At 49.1% G+C, this 27,150-nt stretch overlaps 1 protein-coding gene and 2 long non-coding RNA genes across 10 annotated transcripts in view; 2 read left to right on the top strand and 1 right to left on the bottom strand.

Moving 5' to 3' along the window:
* Positions 1-17,382, top strand: part of PTPRS (protein tyrosine phosphatase receptor type S) — a 156,061-nt gene extending 138,679 nt beyond the window's left edge. For all 8 annotated transcript variants that reach the window (XM_080566123.1, XM_080566126.1, XM_080566128.1 and 5 more), the window contains 12 exons: positions 1,902-1,999; positions 4,699-4,822; positions 7,596-7,771; positions 8,340-8,459; positions 8,573-8,727; positions 10,715-11,000; positions 11,454-11,632; positions 12,151-12,277; positions 12,356-12,481; positions 13,540-13,694; positions 14,374-14,509; positions 15,075-17,382. In XM_080566123.1, the coding sequence (XP_080422249.1) occupies positions 1,902-1,999; positions 4,699-4,822; positions 7,596-7,771; positions 8,340-8,459; positions 8,573-8,727; positions 10,715-11,000; positions 11,454-11,632; positions 12,151-12,277; positions 12,356-12,481; positions 13,540-13,694; positions 14,374-14,509; positions 15,075-15,143 (1,751 nt within the window). In that variant the 3' untranslated portion in view covers positions 15,144-17,382. The remainder of the gene's footprint in view (positions 1-1,901; positions 2,000-4,698; positions 4,823-7,595; positions 7,772-8,339; positions 8,460-8,572; positions 8,728-10,714; positions 11,001-11,453; positions 11,633-12,150; positions 12,278-12,355; positions 12,482-13,539; positions 13,695-14,373; positions 14,510-15,074) is intronic.
* LOC308182101 lies at positions 16,367-23,077 on the bottom strand. The gene is made up of 2 exons (XR_013941675.1): positions 19,220-23,077; positions 16,367-18,080 (listed from the first exon to the last, which is right to left on the bottom strand). It is a non-coding gene; the product is annotated as an uncharacterized lncRNA (long non-coding RNA).
* A 14-nt stretch (positions 23,078-23,091) lies between these two features.
* Positions 23,092-27,150, top strand: LOC308182103. Its single transcript, XR_013941677.1, has 2 exons — positions 23,092-23,625; positions 24,048-27,150. It is a non-coding gene; the product is annotated as an uncharacterized lncRNA (long non-coding RNA).

Here is a 27,150-nt window from a genome sequence, read left to right on the forward strand (position 1 = left end):
CTCTGGTATCCCAGTGTGGTCCTCCCCTCCCAGCGAGGGCAGAGAAAGGACCAGTTCCTCCACAAGTCCCCAGCCTGCATCCAGTGCCGGGTGCGGGGCGGATAGCTGCCACCTTCCAGTGGGAACCCGAGGAGAAACAGGCTACAGGACAGCAAGAGTAGGAACTTCTCCTTCCTGAGCTAGGGGAGTTTCTGCCCTGATCACCAACAGAACAGAGTGCAGCCAGTGCAGCCTCCAGAACACCTTGGGGTTCTTCTTGTGGGCTTTTTTGGTCTGTTTTCCCCCAGCCCTTCTATTTTCAGCCACACTTCCTTGTGCTGAAAATAGACACCTAGTTAGCTTAGAACAAAACGTTGGAGTGGTGGCTCAGATCCCCGCTCCGTGGCAGACTCATCCTGTCCCCAGGCCTGGGGGAGGCAGCGTCTCTCTAGGACTCACTGTAAAACTGAGGACGTCATGCTTGCTTTGCCATCTCTGTGCTGATATTTCAGAGTATCTGACCATGCTGCTGCCACCGCCGCTGCTTTGTCACACACCAACACCCACGGGGCTCGAAATTCTCCCTGGCTTCCATCTCTTCTCCACCCCGGTCCTTCTCATTGGGGGCACAGCCCAGGGCTTTTCAGCATGCTGCTCTCCTTGCCTGTCCGCTGCCGTCCGTAGCGGCATCAGCTGGCAGACAGCATGGGAAGCCTTTGGAAAAACACGATCCAATGCAGATGAGCAAAGCATGGAGAGCTTTTCCACCTTGATTTGTAGCATAGCTATTCCAGAGGGTAGGACGGGAAGGATCCCTGCTCTTTCCAGAGCTCCGGCCGCTCTTCTTGGAGCGGGTTGTGCAAATCGCACTGTAGGCACGCAGACAGCTCTGCTCTGCCTTTAGGCACACAGACAGCTCTGCCGTTGGTGCTCAGTCCCGTTCGTGGCTGAGATGTGCCCTGAGTCTGGGGTAGCGTGGCCCTCGCTGCCAGGATCTTCTCAGAGAAGACCGAGTCTGTTCCTTGGCAGCTCTGCCTCGGTAAGAGCACAGCTAGCGTTGGTTAAAACTGCAGGGGAGCTGGGGTCAGGAGGCATCGGGCTCCCCAGCAAATTGTTTCCCGTTCTGCAGACTGAGAAAGGGGCAGGAGGATCTTTGGCCCCCCCTGTCACACAGGTAACGAATTCCCAGCAGAGGTGGCCGACCAGGTCGGTACAGCCTTACCTGCAGCTGGAAAACGGAGGGCGAGGCCAGAGCAGCGCCTGCAGGCTGTGCTATACAGCATCCTCTGCAGCCCAGGAGCAGGAAGAGGAGCCAGAACCTGACTTTTCCCTACCTGGCTGCGCTCTTGCAGCTCTGAAGGTTAACCCCACTGTGCCTGTGAGCTCACCGAGAAGCTTACAGAGCCAGCGTTGTGCAAAAGACAATTCCTGAAAAGCCTCCCCTGCTTCCTCCCATCTGCATTCCCTCCCCCTGCCCCACATCGCCATGGGTGGCTGGATCCCTGCCCCTTCCCTTCTTTTGTGTTGGAGTTTGTTTATGATCATTGCGGGTGCTGTAACATTTGCTGCGTAGGTTCCTCTGGCAGCGTTTGCTCATTTTAAGTCCACTATTGGAATTGCTAACATGCATCTGCTCTTTGGATTTTCCTTTTTGTTTTGCTCTGATTTACACATTGAAAATGGGGCCATCATGGAAACACTCATTTTACTGTTTTTTATTTCCTTGATTTTTATTTTTTTTTACTTCCAAGGACACAATTTCGAGCCCTGAATTCTTCTCTTCTAACCTCCCTACTTTCATTGCAGATCTTACATTGTAATTTATTTTCTTTTCTTGTTTCTTCTTTCTTATAAAATGTGCAACAGTTGTGAATTTTAGTTATTATTAAATGAGATTCTTTTCCTGCTGTCTTGTCTTTTAGGTATGCTCAGCCACCCACCAATCCCTGTTTCCGAGCTGGCTGAACACACAGAGCATCTCAAAGCTAATGATAACCTGAAATTATCCCAAGAGTATGAGGTATGAGCAAGAGTGAGTGCTGTGCATGGGTTTGCAGAGCCAGGAAATTAGGAAATTCGGACAGGCCCTCATCCAGATAAACATAGTTTCATTTTAAGGGTATGGTCAGTTGAAATAGAAAAGCCATTTACATATTTAAAATAAAGTACTTGCTCAGTGTTTTCCTAGGTTGAGTTCCAGATAGCAAAAGAGGAAGACGCTTGATCCGTGAGACTTTCCTGTCCATAGAGGGGGCGTCTTGGACAGGGTTCTGAGCTCCCTTCGTGAAGGAGGGAATGTATTTCTGGAAGGTGACGTTTTAGACAGCTGGGATGGGGACTTCTTGAGAATGGCTGTGTCTTGCTGCTGAACGTGCAGCGGATCAAGCTAGGGAATGAGATACGTGGTTCTAGATAGCTTCAGTTAGGAGGGATGACTGGTAAGTCACATCCACAGCTGACTTGATCAGCAGTCACTGAACCAAAACTGAGGAAACGGGGTGACTTGTGCCTTCCTTGTCTTGTCTGGGATTTCTGTGCTATCGTTTCTCCTTCCTGCTAATGTTTGGGTACTCCAGTGTGCTCTGCAGGTGAGCAGCCAGGCAGAGCTGTGGCTGCTGGGCTCGCATTTCCAATGGTTCTCCAGTTTGTAAAACTGCCACCTTGCAGGTGCTCTGACAGCTGGGGCCAATCCCAAGGCAAACTGAGGGGGGAAATAAGAGAATTGAAGCCCCCACAGCTACTTTATGTGGCTTCCTTGTTGCCAGAGTGCAAGGGCTGTGCAAACCTGTTCCTGGCCGCAGCTGTATCAGCACTGCTTAAATCTTAAATCCCAGTGCAACTGCCTGGCGCTGCTGGGGCAGTCACTGTGTGAGCTGCTTTCACTGCAGACTGAACATACGACTGAATTTTTCGGTGGTGGTGTTCAAAGACAAAACGCCCTGATATTTTTAGACTAATAACTAGTCTAGACTGCCTAGTTCTGCATACAGGCAGAGAGCGAGGGGCTATTTTCTGAACAAAGGGCTGGTTCTGGGATGCTTTCTCCCCGGTCTGGCTTGCAAACATCGACATGTGCGAGGCAGCTCTGCAGTCCCAGCTCCGTGCCCACAAAGGGGGGCTGCGCGGTGCAGAAGGCATGTTTGTTCTGCTGGGGTCTTTCACCCCGCATTGGGGGTGCAAGGGGAGCAGCAGCCTGGTAATATGCTCCATCCTGATTTCAAAGCCTGATTTGCATAATGCAATATCCCAAGTGCCCTGGCTTCGTTCCAGCACAACCTCCTCTAGTGGGAGAGCCAGAGCTAAACAAACATCGCTAATGAAATGAATGTGAGGCGAGATTAGAGGGATAGAGAGCAAACAGACACATTACAACAGTATAAATACCCATTAGTTAGAAATGCTCGGCAGCGAGAGTGCAAGGGAGGACACTGGTGTCGGGCGCTTTTGTACCAGCGTTGCCCCCACCACCGGAGCTGAGCTCTGCTGGGGAGCTCTGGGGTCAGCACAGCAAGAGGAAGGCAGTGGCAGCAGGCACCTGGCGAGGGCCAAACTCCGCAGGCTCAAAGGGACGGGCCCAGGTGGGTGCGGGGCCCTGTCCCCACCGGGCAGGCAGGGAGAGGGAGAGCGAACAGCGGGAAGCAGAACACAACACGCTCCTGCCAAGCCTCCAATTGAGGCAAACCCCTAGGGCTCTGCAAAATGATGAAGGAATTAAGCCCTTGTTTTATTTAATTCTCCGGCTGAGGATTTAGAGGTAAACGTAATTAACCTAATTTCCATATCTGGGACAGCTGGACCTTAAAAAAAAAAATCACCAAACCTGGCATAAATCACCAGGACAGGCAAAGAAGATTTTTCTCTCCAGCACGTTTCATTGTTTACTCTTTTATCCCTTCTAGGAAATAGCCATGTTGATTCGGGTCCTCAGGGCCAGGTTCCTTACCCCTTGTCTGTCCGGGGAGATGTACATCTCCCTCCCTGCTGCCTGCAGGTGCCTGCCCCTGCCACGCTCCTGTGGCGCTTTCAGCCCCCTTTGCACCTGGGAGACCCTGGGCACCGAGCCCTTGCGGTCCTGAGCCGCGCTGTCTCCGCTCTTTGCGGAGCAGCCTGGTCCTCTCCTGCCGCCTTTTTCCCTGGCGGTTCACATCCTGCTTGTGTCCGTGGTTATAAACCTCATCCTCGCTTAAATATCTCCCTTCCCAGGTACTCACTGAGACGCTGGTATATTTATGCCCTCTTAATTGTTGTTGAGTTTAACCATGCACAGATTTAGCCTCTTCATCATTTCATAAATACCTCCTGATGTGATTGTCCCCGTTGTTCTCTCCCGACTGCCTGCCGTTTATCAGTGTCAGTAGCGCAGGGCTGTAACTACTCCAGTACAGCCACGGCACAAGGATGATTCAAGGCCTCTGTATTGCAGCCTGAAATTGCACTGATGCTTTTGCCACCACTGCATCATGCCAGAGAGGGAATTGCCTCAGGTACTGCTCTGGGTGCTTGGGGCCAAGGGAAATGGGACCTGAGCACGCTATGCCACTGGGCTGAGGCTTTTCCACAGCAAAGATCTGCTCTTGAGGGAAGAAAACGGTGAATGCTGCATCCTCAGCTAGACCTTCAGAGCCGTGACCTGTCCCACGTGGAGCAAGGTACTCGGAGCTTCATTTGCTGCTTTTTTTCCCCCTCTGACTCTTCTGTTTTCTTTCCCGATTCCTCCAGTCCATTGACCCTGGTCAGCAGTTCACCTGGGAGCACTCCAACCTGGAAGTGAACAAGCCCAAAAACCGTTACGCAAACGTGATCGCCTACGACCACTCGCGCGTCATCCTGCTGCCCATCGAAGGTACCGTAGCAGCATCTGCTCCTCCGTGGTAGCTAGGCTGAAGTTCCTGCCCGGGAACATCTTACACATGCTCTCTTCCCTTCCCTGTTCCCCTCTATTTATATTCTTCTCTTAGCATCTCCCTGGGGGGTAGCAAGCAAGAGCTACCTGTGTAAACCACACATTTGTTAAATTCTGGTGACTGACATGTTCCCTGGAGCTGCAATCTCTCATTTCAAAGGCTGCTTTATCAAGAAGCTGTCTTTGCTTTACTTAGAGATCCCCGCGATACGATTCTGACGAACAGGAAGAATTCAGACCACATAGTGCTTCAGAGAGAGCGGAACAGGGCAGCGGGTGGCGGTGGATGTGGAATGTATCTGTACAGCAGATGAATAAGAAGTAGGCACAGGGCTAATTGTACGAATGTGTGTGTCAGCAGCACAGCAAAGATGCGGCTGCTGAGTCGTGCAGACGTGAAGTTTGCACGATGTGCAGCTCCCGCTGCAGTGCTGGCCCCTAAAAAGCTAGGAATAAGCAAGGTTTAGTGTTAGCCTGAGAGGTCATAAATTGTTTCCTGAGCTTCTTACGTGAGCGATGGTGCAGTTAGAAAATTTACATTACATTTCACAACTTGTGGCTCTTGACAGAGTTGCTATGGTGCGTGCTACGATAAGAGGGGCTTTTGGTGGAGAGGAGATGGAGTTTAACAGGGGATCTGCTTTGGTTGCTGCCTCTGAGATAACCTGAGGTGATGAGACTTGAATATTATGTGTGGCTGTGCTGTATGGATAAAGCATTTGTGGCCAGTCTTGCATTGCCAGAGCTGATCATCTGAGCAGAGAGGATATGGGACATGCAAATAGCCCCCTGGTGATTTTAAAGGTTAATTCAGAAGCCTTCGTGGCAAGGGAATTACTAGAATAATCTCCCTCTGCCAAGGTAATTCTGAGGGTCGGGGGAAGTGGAAGAGCTGCTCCTGAGGTAACAAAAGATCGTGGTGATCTGCCAAAAAGCTGCACAAATCTGGATTGGTCTTGTCTGCCATTAGAGGATTTTAAGCATTCCTCACTGTGAAGACGCCTGTGTTCTAGCTTGTTTTTCTTCTGACATTAATATTGCATGAGCCAAGGAAAGCCAAGTCTTTAAAAAGTTGCCTTGTCATTCAAGAGAAGAGCCCAAGTGTAGAAATGAAGGACACCGGGCTGGTCTCCGCTCTCAGGAAAGCAGGAGGCAGGGCTGGATGCAGGCGGCAGTGCTCACTGCCCCGGTGGCATCGTGAGGTGCTGACGGCAGCATAAGTACAAGGGACCGAGGTTGAATTTCCAAGCCTCTGAGAGGTTCTGACTTGTCTTGGCTGCTCTGTTCCTTCCTACCAGGCTGTAGCTTATGCCGAGAGCTGGAAGATGAAAGGCGTTGGAGGAATTAGTTGTTGCTTTCTTTTTGTTTTAAATCTGGACTTGTCAAGGCTGCAGATTGTCACCGTCTTGCTTGGTCAGGAAGAAGTAGTGGCTTTAATTCAGTGACTTCTCTGTAACTGGGCCTGTCACAGCACAAAACATTGCAGGAGCTCATGGCCACCATTTTAAATTACAGAGCGGACCCGAGGGGGCTGGAGAGGAGATTAATTCCGGAAGCTCAGCCTTGATCACGTTCCTGCAGCCGCTGCACAGCCACCTTCCCTTCTGAAATTTCAGCTTGGGAAGGGCTGGGGGAAGGGAACCCTCCAGAAATTTAATCAAAAGCCATTTCCACCAGCAGCTGAAATTACCGAGTACCCTTGAGGACTGGCAGGCAATTCAGCCTGGATCGTACCTAGCCAATAGAAGCAGCGATGCCTTTTGCTACAGCAGGACGAGGACTAGCAACCCAATTTCATACTGGTACAGCTCCCCACCCTTAGCTCCCCCTCGAGACACGAGTTAAGCGTTCTGTACCGAGTTAATCTTAGGTTAGCAGAAACCTGCCAGCCCGGCCAACCACTCTGCTGTAATTAGGAACAGGCCGACTCTCCAAACAGTGCAAATTGTCCGTGCCAGTCCTGGAGGCTCTCTAAAGCTGAACCTGAACATCAGTGCATGCCAGTGTCCATTTTAACTTCAGAGCAGCTTTCTCCTGCCATCTCCCAGTCACCCTCTTCACTCTGGCAGTACCTTCTGCCACTCGTATCAAACCCATCAAACAAGGACACGAGCAGGCAGCTGTAACTCAATAGCCTGTAACTTATGCAAATAGAAAAAAATAAAAATAAAAATAACAGCGGGCAATTTAAAGCAAGTCAAAGCCTGTAATTTCAAAGCCTTTACTGGCTGAATCCAGCCTGGTTTTATTCTGTACTTTGTCCAGCTGTAGCTCGCTGCCTGGAATTAGGCAACGGACCACACTGTGCATCACCCAGATGCGTTTGCTACCCAGCTTCTGGGCATTCTGGGACAAGGACTTCTTTTGTTCTATTTGAGAGCAGTAAAGCAAGAGCCCTAAGCCAGCACTTCCACTCCTATAAGTAACACCAATAAGAAGAGTATGGTTTCAAGGTTTGATAGTTGGTCTCTTTAACATATCCTGCAGGAAGTTTTTTGTCTCCCTGTAGCTCAGACCTTCAAGACAGGAACTTCAGCTGGGAAGAATTTGCAAAGGGTCTTCCTGCAGTGACTCTAACCCAGCAAGCCTTGAAAGCTCTCGTGTTTTTGCAGGGGAAATTCTCTCTAACGTTCTTGCAAAAATCTTACGCTTCCAGCTGCATAAAGTCCTGTCCTGCACAACCCACTGACTTGGTTTTGCTGATTTAATGCAGGAATTGTGGGCAGTGATTACATTAATGCCAACTACATCGATGGCTACCGGAAGCAGAATGCCTACATTGCCACACAAGGACCTCTGCCAGAGACCTTTGGGGACTTCTGGAGGATGGTGTGGGAGCAGCGCTCAGCTACTATTGTTATGATGACTAAGCTGGAGGAGAAATCACGGGTAAGAAGCATGAGAGGGATGACAAGTTAGTCATAATCCTGGGGGACTGGAGGGTAGGGTTGGGGAACAGTGAATTCCTTTGATCTGCAGCCCACGTTTATGTCAGTGGGGGATTTCTACCTGCTTTGCCAGCACCCTGAAAGTTCAGTGATTCATTCCTTTAAAAAAATAAAAAATTCATCCCAGAAAGCTGCAGCCTCCATTGCAGCTCCAAGGGAAGAGGACGCTCAATCCCACCACATGCTCTGTAGGTCTGTCCTGGAGTTAATCATTTGGCAGACCTCAGATTTTATGTTCAATTCTCTTGTTTAACAAGCCCCAGTACTTTCACTCTCATCTTCAAGACGACTCCAGTCTGTTGTTGATGTAATTGATGTGGTGCATCAAAGCCTGTACTTAGTAGGAGCTTTTCATGCCATGTGTCTCCCTGTTGTGGTGCTCCAGAAAGAGACATTTCTTGCACCTTTACAACCTTGTGAGCTTCACCTGTAACGTCAGGACACTTTCGGGATGAGTTCCAGCAGTACAGGGTTTGTTCCAGCATTCAGCATTGCCTTCTGTCTTCCAGATAAAGTGTGACCAGTACTGGCCAGGCCGAGGTACGGACACCTATGGAATGATTCAAGTGACGTTACTCGATACCATCGAATTGGCCACATTCTGCGTTCGAACGTTCTCCCTTCATAAGGTGGGCTTTCTCCTGCTCCCGTTTCCTTCCCAGAGATGGGCACACTCTCCTCCTTACCTGGCGTGGCTGTGCTGGCACTGCACACTACTCTTGGTGTGCTTCTCTCTTTGCAGAACGGCTCCAGTGAGAAGCGGGAGGTCCGCCAGTTCCAGTTCACAGCGTGGCCTGACCACGGTGTACCCGAGTACCCCACCCCGTTTCTGGCTTTCCTGAGACGGGTGAAAACCTGCAACCCCCCTGATGCTGGTCCAATCGTGGTGCACTGCAGGTACCGATTTCCCACACCAAACTCTTACATGGGGCTCTCTGCAAGGCAGGCAGCATGTCAGTAGGATGTTGATTTGCACTTCGGAGACATGTACAGTCTCCTAGCGAGCACCCGGCCAGTAAGAGCTGTCCTGTAAAGTGGATTCCCAGCCAGCGTCTGACAAGGATACTTGGGGTTTTCATTCGGTGCAGAATTTCCAGCAGTGAATGGTTTAGTTTGCTCCGAATTACTCAAACCTTATCAGCAACAGGAAGCACCCTGTGCTGTACTGGCACCTGCTTCTCTGTGTAGGGTTTTTTTGGTCACAGCAGGAAAGGAGGAAGCTCAAGTGTGACCTAAGAAGCTGCTTGGCATTGCTGCATTGGGTGTTTGGGAGGCAGAGATGCTTGAGCTGTCAAAGGGATAGCTGACAGTGATTGAAAGAGGGGTTTTTTTGAGTGCTGCAGCCATTCCAATATGACAAACTGAAGGCCCCCACAGGCAGGTAGCATTCCCTAATTCAATTTCCAACCCAAAGAGGAACACTTGCAGCCTCAACTTAGATAAATCCCTGTGTTCCTCAGGAGGTTGTGGAGAAGCCTGCAGGTTACTCAGCACCAAGGAAAGACTTCTGAATTTTACAGGCTGCTGGGGGAAGTTAATCCTGCCTCTCCTAGAGGATGCCATTTAAACAGTCTTTGTAAGTAGGCAACTTATCACTAACCTTGCAGATGGCAATTATCGTGCACCTCTCAGAAAATGAATAAAGAGAGCTGTCAGCTCACAATGTGCAGGAACCAGCTCCCAGATCAGCTGCTAAATTCTTGCCAAAGCTCCAGTCACCTGCTTGGTTCAGGTGTTAGGCAATCTAATTAACAGAGATCAAGGGGGCTTTATGAAAAAAGGCACTGCACCAGAATAGTAAAAGGAAGCCCTTTATTAGCAGTGGCAAATGCACAGACTCACAGAGCCCTGCTGATTCACAAATGCCATTACATGCAAGTCTGATGTTACCTCAATGCACAAAAACGTTTAGGAAAAGGGGTGACGCATGTAACTCATTACAACATCAGTAGTTTCTCAGATGCTGAAAGATCTGAGTGTTAGACATGCTTTTTAAGCCCTTAGGTCGTGCTAACCTATTGCTCGAGCCCCCTGCCTAGAATTGTTGTAATTGCGTGTCTGCCGGGAGAGCTCCCCTCATGGGGATGTCACATGAAGAGGCATGAGAAGCGGGGCAGATTGGTGTGGAGGGGCAACAGTCACGCTACCAGAGGCAACTTTTCATCTTAGGTCCTCGGGTGACAGAAGCCCAAACTCCGTTTTGGAAGTTTTTGCTAAACTGAGCTGAGACTCAAAGCGAATCTCTGCACATTGCAAATTTTCTTTGGTATTAGGCCTGAGCCCACCTGCACACAGAGTAGCACAGAAGATGAGGGAACTTTTCCATCCAGGCTCTGAGCTCCAGGAGCCTCTCCGTGCCATTGTGGCAGCACTGGCCCTGCTGGGCTCAGATAAACAGCCCTGTAGGTGCCAGCGCAGGCTTTACAGGTGCTGCTGCAGCACCAGGGACTTCAGAGCAGCAGTAACTTTGGTGTCATTGCTGTCCTCCACTGTCCCAAATCTTCCAACAGTTTGCTTTTGTTTTTTTTAACTTTGCTAAGAGCAACACATTGAGGTGAGTGGGAATTAACACAGCCAGTTTGATTAAGCAAGTTCCTTTAATACAACAAAAATCATAAAACAGATGAACCAAAACCATTTGGGCATGTTCTGGTTTGCTAAGAACTCCTTGGTCTCAGTTCTTCAATAGCTGTGTTCACAAGGCTTCAGTTCCTTCCCATCCAGTGAGTGCAGGTCGTTCACTGTCTGCCTCGTGTCAGTTCCTACCCCACGATTACTGCTGTTTGCATCAGTGGAAAGCTCCTCCCTCAGGGGTGGCTTTTTGGAATATCTTTCTTTGGTGGGTGAGTTGTCCGTCGCTTAGTTTTCTCCCTCTACCTTTCAGCGCGGGAGTTGGAAGGACTGGCTGCTTCATTGTGATCGACGCCATGCTAGAGAGGATAAAACATGAGAAGACAGTGGACATTTACGGGCATGTTACCCTCATGCGGTCACAGCGCAACTACATGGTGCAGACAGAAGACCAGTACAGCTTTATACACGATGCCTTGCTTGAGGCTGTTGCTTGCGGCAACACAGAAGTCCCAGCTAGGAATCTCTACACATACATCCAGAAACTGGCACAGATCGAAGTCGGAGAGCACGTGACAGGCATGGAACTGGAGTTCAAGGTAAAGGCCGGCGCTTGAATTGGGCTAGTAGTGACTGGGGAAGGCTCTGTGTGCCTCATGGGAGCTGTCTTCTGCTGGCACTCATAGCAGACAGGGAGCCTTTACAAGGCTGATGGAACTTCTTGGTGCCATGTTAGAGAAGTAATTACTCTTCTGGCTTCTGCTACTGCAGTTCCCAGGGGGAACTGCGCTGTTGCTGCAGGAGGCTTGTCTGGTTGTTTCAAATCCACGCTGAATTTGCTCCTTCCTTAGATTGGGTTTTTAAATGTTTGCTGTGAAAGTTTTGCTGGAGGGAAGGTGTCACACTCTCTGTCCTCCAGAAAGGGAGAGCACGCAAGGTGGAACAAAATGGTGGAGCATAAAGGGCAAGTTAACTAGGCAGCCGTGGGGCCCGGGCAGATGAGGGGCAGCCAGGAGCTGAGCAAGTGGTTGTGACTCTGCTTTTGTCTTCAGCGACTCGCCAACTCCAAAGCCCACACCTCCAGGTTCATCAGTGCCAATCTCCCATGCAACAAATTCAAGAATCGCCTTGTCAACATCATGCCGTATGAGACGACGCGGGTCTGCCTTCAGCCCATCAGAGGAGTGGAAGGGTCAGACTACATCAACGCCAGCTTTATTGATGGCTACAGGTAACCAGCACCTGGCTGCCCCCACCACTGTCAGGGGGTTAACTTAACTTAGCAGGCTGCTTTCTGAGGCTGCAGCACTTAAGGGGTGGACTAGGTGATAACACCCGTGGTCTGTTCTGTCCCATCGCTACCTGTACTGCACACAGTACAATTCTAGAGGGAAATTCCTTCTTGCTTATGGCTTGTGACAGCGTGATCTGGATTCACCTTGTGGAAACAATAATTAGAAAGAGCTTCACCACTCAAGCTTTTAGTGTTTTGCGTTGGTTTTGGTGGGGGTTTTTTTGGTTTTTTTTTGTTTGGCCGTTTTTTTTTTTTGGCCACTAGCACCAAAGACACTGCCTCAGGCCCCCTTTAGACACTGCACCCTTCTAGCTCTGTCCCAGAACTCCTATTTGTTCTCCTATCTTTGTATGTACTTCCCACAGGCATGTGCACAAGCCCTGGTGTAGTCTCATGGTACAAGCCGTGATGTAGCCTCCTCTTGACCCGTGCCTCTGGTTTGTGTTCTGTTTCAGACAACAGAAGGCATACATTGCTACTCAAGGGCCCCTGGCAGAGACCACAGAAGACTTCTGGCGGATGCTATGGGAGAACAACTCCACCATTGTCGTGATGTTGACTAAGCTTCGCGAGATGGGTCGGGTAAGTGTGCACTAAGAAGCCAGGGGGAGAAGCCTGCCACCGAAGGGCCTAACAGAGACATTTCTTTCCCCTTGGCAGGAAAAGTGCCATCAGTACTGGCCTGCAGAGCGTTCTGCCCGGTACCAGTACTTTGTAGTAGATCCCATGGCTGAATACAACATGCCTCAGTACATCCTGCGAGAATTCAAGGTCACCGATGCCAGGGTAAGCAATGTGCAAGGTGCAGTCTGTGTTTGCAAAGGTAATAGTTTGGGGGGGGGGGGAGGACTGGAGTGGTTAAAACACATGCAGTAGAGAACATTGCTTACAGAAAGCAAGGGAGTTTGGCTTGTTTGGCTCCTATATAAAAACTGAGGCGTAAACTCTTCCTAAGAGAAAATCTGGGATTATCCTCAGAGAGGAGAGATTAGTTATGATGAGGAACGGAACGCGTAGCCACAGATAAATTGTACTTAAATATGTTTTCTTATAAACTTTAAGTAGTTTTCTAACCTCTGTTCACTAATCACAGTAGTGAGTCAGTGTTAGTTCACCAAGCTTTTGGTTTTACTTGCAGCTTATTTGAAAGGACAGCGGAAAATAGTATGTCCCCAAACACCTAATAAAAACAAAGACTTGCCAAGGATACTCTTTGCCTACAGAAAACGTACACTTCTCTTCTGGTTTTAAGAGGAGACACTATCACTAAGATTCAAAGGGGCACTGACTCAATCTTAGATTCAATGTCAGATTTCTCCTCCGAGGGAACATTTCAGTTCCTTCTGAGATTTGGTTAGCAAATGTAACTCTCACTCTCAAAGCAGCTTTCCCTGCTTTTGAGGTTGTCAGTATTGTAGAACCTGATAATCCTATTTGCAAGGTTGAGGAGGAGGATGCTTCGTCAGTCCTGGTAGAACAAGATTTATCTTCCTGTCAGCTGTAATTCTGACACTATGGCAACTCTTCCTCAAGATTGATAGAGAGGCCATAACCTCACCTTGGATGTGCCTTTGCTGAAGACTCCATCTGTGCAGTCTTTGCAGTGGTTGGACCTTTCAGGACACCTGCCAGGAGCATAGATCTGCACTGACAAACCAACTCCAGAAATGTCAAGTGCAAGATGAGCAGCTTCATCATGATATATTAAATCCAACACAAAGTTGGTTTGACTTTTTGTGCCCCTTAATGAACTAGCAGTAAAATGCGGTGTTTTTTTTTTTTTGCTGTTTGTATTTAGTAACACAAATACAGGATGTTTTAGCTATTAATATTTTCTTCCCCAGGATGGTCAGTCACGAACTGTTCGTCAGTTCCAGTTCACTGACTGGCCAGAACAAGGCGTGCCAAAATCAGGAGAAGGTTTTATCGATTTCATTGGACAGGTACATAAGACCAAGGAACAGTTTGGCCAGGATGGCCCCATCTCTGTCCACTGCAGGTAAGCACATATGAACGGAAACACTGAATTAATTTATCTGAGGATGCAAAAGAGCAGAAGGAATTAAAATCCTGCAGGTTTCGCCCTCCTTTCCCACCCCATCATTGCAGGTAGATTTCATGGATGTTGGCTGTTGCTTTTGCCAACCAAACTTGTCTCCCTTCAGACCTGGGCAGTGCCCCCAAGGCTTTTGCCCCCTTCTGTCCCGAGGAGAGGTATGAAATGCTGATGCTCTGCAGGACACGGGAATCGCAGTGTTAATCAGTATTTGACCTGCAGCATTTTACCTGTTTTATTACCAGTCTCAGCCCAGTTCTGCAGCCCTAACCCTGCTAGCCTGTACTTGCTGATAGCCAGATACCTTCCTCCCCATGGGCAGAAGAAAATGCATTCTTTACCTATTTACTTCAAAAAAAACCGTAGTGTTACATATTAGTAATAATTTTCACACTGAATGCTGTTCACTGCTACCCAGAACTTTTTTTAAATGTCAGTCTCTCAAACGTTTGCTTGGGTCACGCACTTTGGCAGTGTCCTCCTAGAGACTTTCCAGCTCTAACATGTTTTTGTTCATAAGACAGGGCTGTTAGTTCAACCATACCGTAACCTCGGTGTTTAGGAAAGCATTTGACCATTGTAACATACCGTTTTTTGGTGTTCTCATCTCCCATTCCTGCAGTGCTGGTGTGGGAAGGACTGGAGTGTTTATCACACTGAGTATCGTCCTGGAAAGAATGCGCTATGAGGGTGTTGTAGATATTTTCCAGACAGTAAAGATGCTGCGAACGCAACGACCTGCTATGGTGCAAACAGAGGTAAGGTGGAGCAGCAAACCCTTTCTCTGTCACGGTTTAGAGGACTTGAGCAGCAAGTCCCAAACCTTTGCAGACCAATTCCCCAAGTGCCCTGGCTGAGTGGAGCAGACTTTTTGCCCTTCTAACCACTAGCAAAACCTTACTTGAAGGGTAAGCAAGCCCAGGCTGCACTATTGGTTTACTTTACTAAGTAATAATAATGACAACCATGGGCCTTTAAATTTCTTAAAGATTTCATCCCAGTCTGCCAGCCTTGATTCTTATCGCATCCTGCCTCTGAGATAAGGGGAACTCACCTGCTTCTAAACACAGCCCACTTTCTTTTTGGCTGCAGAGAGGGGAAAGTTATTGGCAGGATGACTGCTATCTATGAGATGACAACAATAAAGAGAAGGGATTTCCTTTCCCAGTAGCTCACAGCTCTTTGAGAATAAAAGAGTCTGTGCATGGTTCCTGCCCAGGTGTACACTAGCTGGAAGCAGGGCAGGGAACTGTAAAGCAGCTGTTTCAACCTCTGAGTTTCAACCTCTGAAGCTGAAGCACTGGTTTTCTTTACTGTTTACAGGATGAATACCAGTTCTGTTACCAGGCAGCTTTGGAATATCTGGGAAGTTTTGATCACTATGCAACATAAAAAGCCATCCGTTGTGCAGACTCTACCAACCACTTAAGTCCTGGAAGGCCTCTTTTGACCCAGGAGGAGCGCTTGAACTTACAAAACTGAATCAGAAGAAGTACCTTTTCATCTGGACAATGCATTGGGGAGCAGGGGGAAGGATTGAAAGGAACACCCCTTCAGGAACTCCATGTTGTAACCTGGACCGTGAAGAGGCAGCTCAGGAGATTGCTGAAGGACTGCTTTAAGTGGTGAACTGCTCTTGTTACCTCAAGTGGTGTTCGCTGTGGAAGATGTATGGACATCATGAAACAGATCCAAAAGCTAAAACACACCTTGCGAAACGTTACCGCTGGAGAAGGGAAGGAAACCGACTTTGGTTACATCATTAGAGTTCAGTTTATTTACTAATATAGTTGGCAGTCTTTAAAGGAAGTCACTTGCAGAATTGAAGGTGTTCTGTAAAAGATAAGAAAAGGAACTAAATCTCAACACTTAGACAAACTTAGGGTCAGGAGTTCTTCTAGCTGGAGTCTTAATAACCTCAGTATCAACACTGGGATGATTCTGGGCTTACAGGCACCTTGCAAACAGCATTCACTGAATGCCCCTGCCACGCGAGAGGTTTTATAGCTCACACTTTGAATACTTGGAACATTCCTCATTTCTTCTAATTCCAAAATTTATTTTTTAGGATATTTAAAATTAGCGAGAGAGAACCCAGACCTGGCTGTGTGGTGTGGCCCCCTCCCCTTGCACACAGGTGGGACAGGTAGAGGTGGCAGCTCCCCTGGGCTGGCTTTCCGCCTTTTCAGCACATCCAGCTACACAGAGGCATTAATTGGGCAGCAGTGGGACACCCCAGTACAGAAAGGCAGCCCCTTTCCCATTCTCTTTGCACATTCACACAACCCCACTTCTGCTGCAAGGAGCTGTTGCCGCCCCACCGGTTCCTGCCACAGAAGGCCAGGAGCATCTCTCTGGAAGGAGCCTGGGAAGCATCCTTAAGAAATTTATTTCCACTAGCCAACTGCTTCTTGCTGCCAACCCCTCACCTCCGGACACAGCGGCTCTCCGGGCGCGATGCAGCGATATTCCTCAGGACTGTCCCGGTACCACATCAGACCAAGCTCATTGGCACAGCTACGAACATGCCCTAGCTGTATAAATAACTGGGAAAGATCACGTGAGATCAATGGCATATACTGTGAGTGGCTTTCTTTAAAGTATCAATGTAACTGTAACAAGTGACATTACCTTTTTTTTAAATAGTGTATTTTTTCCTTTTTTTTTAAAAAAAGAAGACAAAGAATATCAGTCAATGAATTTAAAAGAAAAATTTGCTTATTTGTTCATATTATGTTCAAAGACAGTCTATTTTTTCACTGTAGAAATGTTACGTGTAATGGCTGTGATATATAAAAATGCAGTGCAAATTGCTACTTCTACATATTGCTTTTCTACCATTTAAAAGGATTAACTTGCTCATGTAAGAACAAAACGTCCTTTCTGGATTCTTTTGGGGTTCTTTTGTTTAAAATCGCAGGCATATCACGTGTCTTTGGAAGGGTGGGAGATCAGCAGGCAGGCCTAGATGTGGTGGCAGTGCCAACCTCTCCCCTTCAGCTGTGGCTGTGCTGCTCAGTCTTAACAGGGCCAGGGGTGACCGGGGAGAATAAAAAACACCAGTGTCTTACGACTGAAGACAAAAAGACGGCAGTTTCAGAGCCATGGCACGTACAGTTTTTAAACATCAATGACGTAATGCAGGTGACAGCCCACCTCTGTCTGTGCCCTGGGTTGTAGATATAATGTGCTTGCAGGTGTACATGACGAGGAGTTTTCTTGCAGAAGTGGCAGAGGAGAGAGCGTGTCTCGGAAAAGATGCACTGCCCTGAACACTGCTTGCCTGGGACTTTTTTTATTTTTCTAGAAGGGTTTATCATTGCCATCAAGTACTACCCAGAAAACCCCACAACAATCCATTTCCTGTCTTTAACTGAAAAAGAAAAAAAAGAACGAAAGGCTTCTTCGAGATTTAACTTCTTATCTGTGTGAAAGTTGCCCAAATTTCTAAGTATGTTGCAGCAAAATCTTACTGGAAGAGCTGGGGGGAGGGAGGGAGGTTTTTTTCCTTTGTATGAGAGCAAAGTGCTGTTGCTTTCACACTGTTATTTCAAACTGAAACAGTAAGTGGTTTTCATACCACTGTGTATGTAGATATATTGACTTTGTATTAAAGGAAGATTGTCTGAAAGGCCTGACTGCAAACCTGTTTGTTGTTGGGAGCGGGCAATGAACGAAGCAGTTGCTCTGTGTAACGCAGCAACTGCAAAACCCTTTTCCCTGGCACACGCAGCCAGGTGGCAGGTTGCTCTCCCTCTGCTGTGCTTATGCTCTTTCTAAAAATAGGCCACCTGTACAAGCCAAACATGCAGTTGCAAAGAAACAACCTCATTTGGAGAGCTTTTAGCCAAGTATCTGCAGTGACAGCGGTATACGCATACCCCTGGCTTAGGTCTAGCAGTGTGGCCGTTAGCACGAGTGTACCAGGACCACTGCTCACCCGAGAAGCCGCAGCTGCACGGGCTATGCCTGCCTTGAGGGTTAAACCCTTTGGTGGCCTCCATTGCAGCTGCCTTGTGTAGCCCTTATGTGGGGCAGTGGCATGGAGAGGAGCAGCCCCTGTCGCCCCAACTGCTCAATCTGGAGTCTGTGTGCCCATGGCACCAAGCCTGGGGGCAAGTGTTTTTTTTCAGAGAAGAAACACACTTACTTAGAGCAGGAGGAGGTTAAAGCCGACGGTCACATTTGAAGCACAAGGCCAGTGCGGATGGAGGTCTCCCTTGTGATGCTGCCGACGTTCCCAAGTCTACGTTGAGAGAGGAGCTCAGGAGGAGCGGACAGGTCACAGCTCCACCCGCCGGAAAAGGCAGTGCCTCGTGCTTCCATTCTCTGCAACACAACGGGGTGGCAACATTAGCTCCTGTCTCAATTTCAGCAGGAGGTGCTCACAAACTGTCCGGCCAAGATAGATTTATGGCAAATAAGCTAAACCATAGTCTTGTACTAGGACTGCGGGTGCCATGCCCAGGTAGGCTCAGCCTAGCCTGAGCTTCACCTTTTTTTCTTCCTCATGAAGTCAGAAAGACATTAAGCAGGGAAACACAGGAGATGTAGGTTTCTGGAAGCAGCAGGATGATGAGAGTATTCCTATATCAGTCCCCCCCCTGCCTTTACAGCTGTGTTGTGCCACCACAAACCCTCCCGCCCTCCTAGAACACCACCAGCAGCATTTTGACTCCCACTTAAAGGAGAAAAAAAAAAAAAAAAGGCTTAGCAAGTTAACACAGAACTGCGATCGAACATCGAGCTGTGAACTCAGGGAATTACATCACCTCCAAAATTCTGTTACTCCACGTGACAGATAGAGCAAGCGGGGAGTCAACATCAAACCCTGATGGCACAGGAAAAAAAGGGGGAGAAAACCAGGATCCTTGTTTATAAACATCTCGTGCAGGCAGTTATATGAATGGTAAAGTTCTTGTTTTTGGTTTTTTTTAACTCCTAATAATCTCTTGGACTCGAAGATAATTCGTGGCACCAAACCCTACAAGGTAGCAGTACAACACAGCAAAGCTACCTTTCATCAGCCTTGCCTCAGTCAACATGTTGATTTTTAATATCCCCTTATTCCACCATTGAAGAGTAGAAAGGAAAAAACAATTTTCCTTCTAAGCGCTGTTCATCAGCCTCTGTAGTTCTGGCACGTGCCTACCTGGTCTCCTGCGATCTCAGCAATACTATTCTTGTCTCTCTGTGCTGCTGATCATTTCCATCGCCACTCCCCCGTCTCTTTGTTTGGTTCCATCCTTTTTTTGAGCTGGTGTGACCACCCCCCCAGGTGGAGATGCAAAACTCTCACTGAACAGAAATAAATACCACGTGGAGCACAGGGACGTGAGTGACAAAGAACTGGAACAGCAGCTAGGGACAAGGTAAATCTTTCAAAAAAAAAAAAAAACACAATACAGTAGGGAGTTAGTTACAGGAGCAAATACAAAATAAAATCTCAGAGCAAGAGTAAGGCTTACAAGAACTGCGAAGATGCTAAATGACACTGATTCCACCTTGATGCAGCAGCAGCACGAGGCCTACAGCAGGCAGCAATCAGACAATAGCTCCTTTTCCTCCTTTTCCGGAATATCAAGAAAGACAAGCATTATAACCACAAAAAAATTGACACCTCGACCTTCTGATTTTGATTGCATCGGACACCCAGAGGAACTGCCACCGCCAAGGCCAGGAGCTGCAACATGGCCAGGCACCCGCTCCGGGACCCCCTGCCACCCTGGCGGGCAGCGGCACAGCTTTGGACGTCCTGCAGGAAAACAAAACAGGCCCCGGGGTGAGCTGCTTGAAAACACTGCTCGGAAAACACCGTCAGAGCCAAGCAACCCCGGCCCTGGTGCATTTAGGTTCCTACAGCTCCCAGCATAAAAGCCAAACCCCCCCCCCCCGTGAGCACAGAGCAGACAGCACCGCGTACACACTCCTAAGGGCTAGGAGGGAAAAGAGGGGCCCTGCAGAGCCCGGGCTCCATGAAAAACCTCCAGGCTGGAACTCTTGCTGCTCTGACTCAGCTCAGTGTGATTGGTACTGCTGCACACCGCCAAGCTTTGCACAGATTCCTCTCTCACAGATACCCAGCAGCTTTTCTTGCCACTGCGTTAGGCCAGGATGCTCTGAGCCTCGGGGACGCCGAGGCCCCACGAACACGATCACAAACCTGCACGCACTAAGTAGTCCCACTGATGCAGCGTTTTACTGGTGCTCATAAGCTGCCGAAATTACAGCCTAATTTGTGGTTTCTGAATGCGACAGACCGACGTGCTGGTGGTGTGATTAAGCATGAATTATTCCGGGCTGCAGGATGTGCACAGGACACGGGCTGCACCGCGGCGCCCGGCCTCGCTGCGCCGAGCAGATGAAATCACATTTCTGGTCCAGGCTCCGTCTTCCAGGGCTCGCTGTGCCAGGCAGCAGCAGCCTGAAACCCAGCCCACAGTTAGCTGGCTTTTTTTTAATTAAACCCTGAGCGCTGCTCCATTAATGCCCCTTTTCAGCAGGGAAGGTTCTTGTTTCTTATTGATTCAAAGGTCCCTTTTTAATCTGTCTCCCTCTTTTTTTCTTTAACGTGAGCTCTGACAGATTGCTTTGACAGCAATTTATGGGCCATGCCCATGCATGGTGGAAGGAGAAAAGCATTGCAGGCAGGATTTTTTCCAGAACAGGCCCGGCAGCAAGGCTCCACATCTCCACGGACACAATCCCTCACAGAGGATCGGGGCTAGAGACCGTGGTTTTACGAGGGAATCTCCACTGCAGAGCCCTTTTATTGAGGCCAAGAGGGACAGCAGAGCCTAACCCAGCCCTGCGGCGGTGGCTGCACCGCACGCTGTCCTCACTGGGAGGGCGTCCAGGGCATTTTGGGGTTTTAGCTCTGCGGGGCAATTCCACAGCACAGCCACTTCAGCCAGCAGCAGCCCTGCTCCCTGCTGCCCTGCAGGACTCGGAGCTGACCTCGAGCCCGGCCAGGGGCGCAGCCTCTGACCCCAAGCCCTGTGCAGCCCTCTTCAGAAGCAAGTGGGTCTCAAGGCATCTTCTGACATCATTTACATGTAAATCCCGATCAGATTCTTTTCACGGGTTAATAAACATCTCTTTGAGACCTCCCTCTTCCCCAAATTACTCTTCCCCTGCTCGAGTGTGGCTGCTGGAAGGCTGCCGGGCCCCAAATGCCCTCACTGGGGCTGGGGCTCAGCTCAGGGCAGCACGGCCGGAGCTCGGCAGAAGGGGTTTGCAGGGAGCAGGCTCATCCTGGTGAGCATTTACCCCACACCATGCAAAACCGTCGCGTGCATCCATCTTAATTTGCATCGGCCTGGATGCCAAATCACCACGGGACTGATTTGCAAAAGCCCCCACGTCTCCGCACGAGCCTAAACCAAGAGCCCCTTTAGTCCCCTGCAGCAGAACAAAGACTTGAAAGTAGATGTAACCGTAATTTACATTCCAGAGGAAAAGGAAAAGCCTTTCTTGGTTTACAGAATTACCCAAGTGGCAAACCAGTTCCCAGGCCAGGAGAAATTCTTCATGTTGCACTACGCTTTAATTATAGCGAGGGAAGCAGTAACAGAATGAGAAATCAATTCCTCCTCCTAAATAAGATGGTTGCAAATTCCAAGTCAGTAACTGAACAGATGTAGAATTGAAATGGAAAAAGTAAATACCCTAGCAGGCGCTGAGAAAATTGTCTTATTATCTCAACAAGTTCATCCACTGGGAAGGGGATGGGGGAGGCTAGTCCCAAATCTCCCCATCAGGAAACCAGAACAATTCGACCACGTATCACAGCGTCACAGCAGGTGCCTGAATGGACACGCTACTGCCCATCCCTGCACCCACAGCTACACCCAAATCCCTCCTGCCCTTCCTTCCAGGCACAAAGCACACCTCTGAGCTGCTCCCCGAGAGCCGCCGTAACCTTTCCTTGCCTCCAAGCGCCAGCCATCCCTGCGGGATCCCACGGGAAGCCCCCCGGGGTTACCGCTGCCTTGCCTCCAGCCGCTCACGTCCCTTCCTCTTGGCACTGCCCTCAGCCCTTCCAGCACCAGCTCCCATCGCAACCAGCACCGCTCCCAGCTCGGGGAGGCTCCCGGTGCTGTCCTCGTGAAGCAGAACAACCTCGGCCTGGAGAGAAGCCTTGGACACCAAGAGGCAGCTCTGAAAACCCGCCACTCCTGTGATCCTCCTCCTTACTGACACACTGACGGCATGTGCCCAACACCTCGGCCTCTGTGGCCTCCAAGCACCTCTTGGGAGGCTGCTGGGCGACCCCGAGCACTGGCACGAGGTGCTCTCAAGGCTCCCTCCCAGGCCGCATGGCACCGTGCTGCCTGAAACGGGCTGTGCTGAGCAGGGACAGGTCCACAGCTCATCCCCGCGGCCCGGCCCAATCTGATCATCGCACCCGGGGCTGCCAGGCCAGACACAAGGACCTAAAACGGGACGACTGCTTTAAACCTCACCCCTGCTGGGTCTGACTCTGGTGCTTGTACGAACTGCTCACAGTAAAAGCAAATTACTTGACTGTTTCAAAACTAGGCTGAAGCCTGAACAACAGGGAAACATTTCTATTTCTTAACAGCGCTCCCTCCCCAGCCACTTAACGCATTCATCCCAGGCCATCTTTAATCTGCCTATTTTCCTATTGCCCACTTGTCTGTCCATCCGTCTACACACTAGAGCGGTAACTCCGGATCCCTTTGCAGTTTGTACCAAGCCCAGACCCTGATGTCGCTATCTCCTCACGCCTTTATCTCGTGGAGGACAGACACGCGCGGTTCCCTCCCGGTCAGTACAGAGACAGATCCTGACGAACAGAGCTCGGTGCTCCATCCATCCATCCGCGTGCACACAGCGATGCACACATACCAGCACACATGTAGGTGCAGATGGCAATCCCAGATTAATAGGTTACACAAGGGTTTTAGCCCAGGCTTACCGAGGATAATAAACCCCTCTAAAAAAAATTTATCCAAATGATTAAAAAAATCTTTTTTTTCTCTTTAAAGCGTAACATTCTGCTTGAGCTGCACGCAAGGTGTTGTTCAGGAAATTGCTAAACACTTCTAATTCAGATTTCACCTCCCCCAAGCCCTCTTCCCATCCCTTTCTGGCTGGGAAAGTCCAGCGCAGCCCCACAGAGCAACCAGCAGCCACGAGCCCCCAGCTCTGCTCCGAGGTTTTTCAACATGAGACGCAGGTGCGGTGACACAAAAGCGTCCCAGGGGAGGGTGAGGGGACAACACCAAAGCCAAACAAGCCAGGGGGATCGCTGCCCATCAGCTGGCAGGGCTTGCTGGTCCACCAGATCCCGCAACGCAAACACAACTGACCTCCGTCTGTGCCTCCGGCCTCCGTGCACAGGGAGAGGAAAGCTCCAGGGCACCCTGCTCGTGGAGCCACCTCGCTGCAAACTGACCCAAAGTGGGGCCCAAAGCCCCGCAAAGTGGCACCAGGTGTGCGGGCAAAGCAGCTGGGCACCACCAATGGCCGGACAATTAGCTTTCTTCTCTGTTTACCTGAAAGAGAAGCAAAAAGAAAATCTGCTACAGCTGTCGCGCAATGCAAAGCACTTGAGAAACCAGCAGAGTCCCACAACGTTTCCAAGTTTAGGAAGCCAAAATCCCTTCTAAAATTAAAAGAAAACCGAAGCTTGGTTCCCAGTTTTGTCGATGACTGTATCGCAAAGTTCTGCTCAGACCTCTTGCGGTGCTCACAAAATTGTTCTCCTGGCAAGCGGGGAGGTTGTGCTGTCACGAGGAAAGGACGGCCGTCTGCTCTCTGAGGAACAGGACCGGTCTGTGGCTGCAGACACCACTCGTGGCCGAGCTGGGCCAGTGACAGGACTGACTGGGAAAGCTCCACGGCCAGGGTGGGCAGCCAACGCGGTGCCAGCAGCACGGGGCACTCGCCGGCTTTGGCTGCCTTGGAAAATCTGGAAAATCCGAGGGCGTGGGACGTGGGCCTTCATGACCCACGCGATGCAGCAATACGTACAAAATTCCTTCTTAGAAGTAGTCTTGTAGCAGCGGCAGGCCTTTGACCAAAATCAACGTTCCAGTTTCCACGAAGAACACCACTGTCCTCATCCCTGCCCCGGCCCTTTGAAGCTAAGGCTCTGTGAAAGCCACGCAAAGCAGCGTCTGGCAATTTGGGCTTTTTTTTTTTTTTTAAGTTGCTAAGGGTAGTTTAGCGTTACCCTTACAGAGCAGCAAGGTCTGGAGGTCACACTCATCTCCCATGGGGGTTCATTCCACAGGTGAGGCCTCTTCCTTCTCTCCCTCTTTTCCACAGACTCTCCCCTCCAGGCGCCGCTCCGAGCTTGTCGCCCTGCGCTTTGTCTGCTTCAAAAGCAGCCTCAGAAGGCATTTAAACAAGGAACTCGCCAACACCTCGCTCACCTGTGGCTTGCCTTGCCGCAGAGCACAACGCCGTTCAGCGCACAGCTCCAGGCCTGCTTTCAGTCCTTACGTAACGACGTTGAGGTAGGTGTTATCAAGCTCCCCGGTGATTATTTGCAAAAGCACACTGAGGACTCACTTCGTTTCCTCACAAAAGATCAGACAGGCAGGAAAAAAAACATCTATGGATCTAATCAGTATCGCGGAGCGGTGTCATCGCGGCACGCGGTCCACAGGTGCCACCCACAAACACAAATTCCTCCCCTTTAAGCAGTAAGGAACGCTTGCACGATTTCTTGGCCTCGAATGTCCCCACAGGACGTTTAGGCTGAAACCTAAAAAAAAAATAACCTAAACTTTTATCAAAAACCTGTACCAAAAAAATTACTATTCCACCTGGAAAAGCAAATTCAAACTGCTGCATAATTTTTTTATCTAAATAATATTTAAATTTTAAAAGGGGGGGGGACTAATTACATCTTCGTGTGGAAGATCATAAATCACATAATTACAATGGGAACCTCTGCATCTTTCCAACAGACTAAAAGCAGGCTACGCAGTTCTTATCTCATTACAGTTTAATTAAGAATTATGTTTGAGCATCTTCTTTTTAATTATCAAGGAGCCCAGATGACTTCTAATCTTTTTTTCTTTTAACCCAAAATGAGGGAGGGTGCGGTCCAAAACAGGCTCTAATGAATTTACAATTTGCTCTTCGGGGAACTTTAATAAAATCACTCCGCACAGAAGATTAACACCGGTGTAGTGAACTTCCAAAAAGAACATTTGGTTCCTTTCAATTAGCATCACACAACCGTCAGGAGCTTCTAGGGGGATGCTGAAGTGTTACTTTTTAGGGCAAGGATGGGCGTTTCAAGGTGGGAGAGACGAGGACGAGGAGGCTTTGCGCTGCTTCGCTCACATCCAGAGTGGCACAAGCGGGACCTGCCTCTGCTTTGCAGGGCGAGGATCCAAACCTTGCGGGCAGCCCACGGGAGCCTTCGGCCTCGCTTCATCTCCATCTGCTGCAGGGTTTGGGGCAGGCACAGCCCCAGGCACAGACAAAGCCAGCGCCAGGGCTGCAGCGGGCACTTCCTACCACGCTCCCACACGGGACAGAGTATTGAAGGAGAAACGGATTTCAGCCCCGTCCTTGGCTTCTGGGGGAAGCCAACACCAGTGCCCACAAACAGTCGTGGCTCTCACAAGACTTGAAAGCTTGTGACTGGCCTTTTTGCCCATCAGATGAAAAAAATCAGATCCCAACACAATGCTTCATCCCTCACTGCCGGCAGAAGATCTGAGATTTAATCAACCTCTGAAGAGGAGATCTCCTGATAGCTGTAGTTATCTATTTATTGCTTTCTCTGGATAAAATCCACTTACTAGGGCTGCAGCTGCTTTACATCCATCTATGCTGGCAGCGTTATTCCCTGCGCCCTGCTGCGAGCCCCACAAGGTGCCCCGAGGCCAAGCCCGTCATCCTGCCCGGTCGCAGTGTTTCAGCACAGCCACATGCGGGGGTCCAGGCGCCCATCACGAGGTGGTTCAGCCGCATTCTTCCTTCAAAAAGCCTCTTGGAAAGGTCATCTGTGGTCAGCCGAGCTTTCAGCTGTGGTCAGCCGAGCTGAAGCTGCAGACACCTCTGTGACCACACAGCTGAAAGCTGCAGCCAGGCCCTTCTGCCCCAAATAAACCCCTAAACCTGGGGTCCTGGGGACGCTGCACCAGCCAGAGGAGCGGGTTCCCTCCAGCCCCGAGATGCTCCGTTTCCCTCCCTTGCACAGCAGGAGAAAGTTTTCCCCACCAAACTGTTTGCCACTGAGACCCTATGGACTCCTTGCCACGCTCAGCCCCGCTGTCTGCCATCACCCGAGGTAACAAGTTGCAAAGAGCACACATATATTTTTTTTAAACCCAGCACACAGCAAACACCTCTTAATTCAATTGGTTGAATTGACACAGAGAGATTATTAGTTTTCAGTAAGATTTGATTCAATTAATTAACTTGAAAATATCAGCACAGCCAGGCAAGCAAAGAAAAACAGAGATAAATCCCTGCCATAGCACTGCTTCATCTTTTAAAGGCAATTAATTCTTAGTTATTAGCTTTTAATTAGGGAATAATAATGACACCATTAATACAGTTTATTATACTTGTCAGCAGACAGCTGTTCCAAACAGATTTTATTATCAGATCTTGGCGGCTTTTGTCTGCTCTGCTCCCCCTCTTAGCAGGCATCCCCAGAAGGTCCTCCGGGACTGCAAAGGAGTGGGTGCCTTGCGTAATTCGCATGGCTTTATTTTATTTTATTTTATTTTATTTTATTTTATTTTATTTTATTTTATTTTATTTTATTTTATTTTATTTTATCTTATCTGATCTTATTTTATCTTATCTGATCTTATTTTATCTTATTTTTTCTAACCTTTATAAAATGCCTTCTCTCTCGGAGAATCCTGGCGGCAGCAGGCTCCAGCCTTGACAGTGCATTTGATGTCTCTCTCACGGGTAATTCACACGCCTTTCTGTCTGTGGTTCCTGGGGGGAGAGGCTGGATCTGTGCCAAAGCTGGTTTCACACCTCGGCTCCTGACATCTGAGACGGCATCCAACACGCAAAACATTTAAGATGCCAAAAAATTCACTGTTTTGTTTTGTTTTCTTCTGAGCTTAGCCATCTCTTTGGAAGCACCATGTTCATTTAGCACACAGTAGAAATGATTTGGAAGCAAATAATAATTTTAAGTAAATCAAGCATTCCAAATAAGTTTACCCATTCTTAATCTCATTCCACCCTACTGCTGAGTGCCTATCACTAGGAGAAGGCAGCCGCAAAGGGTGAAAGAAATACCATGTAATACTCTTTATTTTCTTGCCCCAAATTTACCCTGAAAGTGTAAACTCCAAATCCTTTAAGAAGAACCTCTACTACACTATCAGCAGCAAGCTGCCTCAAGTTTTCATTGATGCTTTATTACTTCTTTGTCTACTGT

Source organism: Anser brachyrhynchus (genome assembly GCF_964034855.1).
Source record: "Anser brachyrhynchus genome assembly, chromosome: 23".
Lineage (NCBI taxonomy): Eukaryota > Metazoa > Chordata > Aves > Anseriformes > Anatidae > Anser > Anser brachyrhynchus.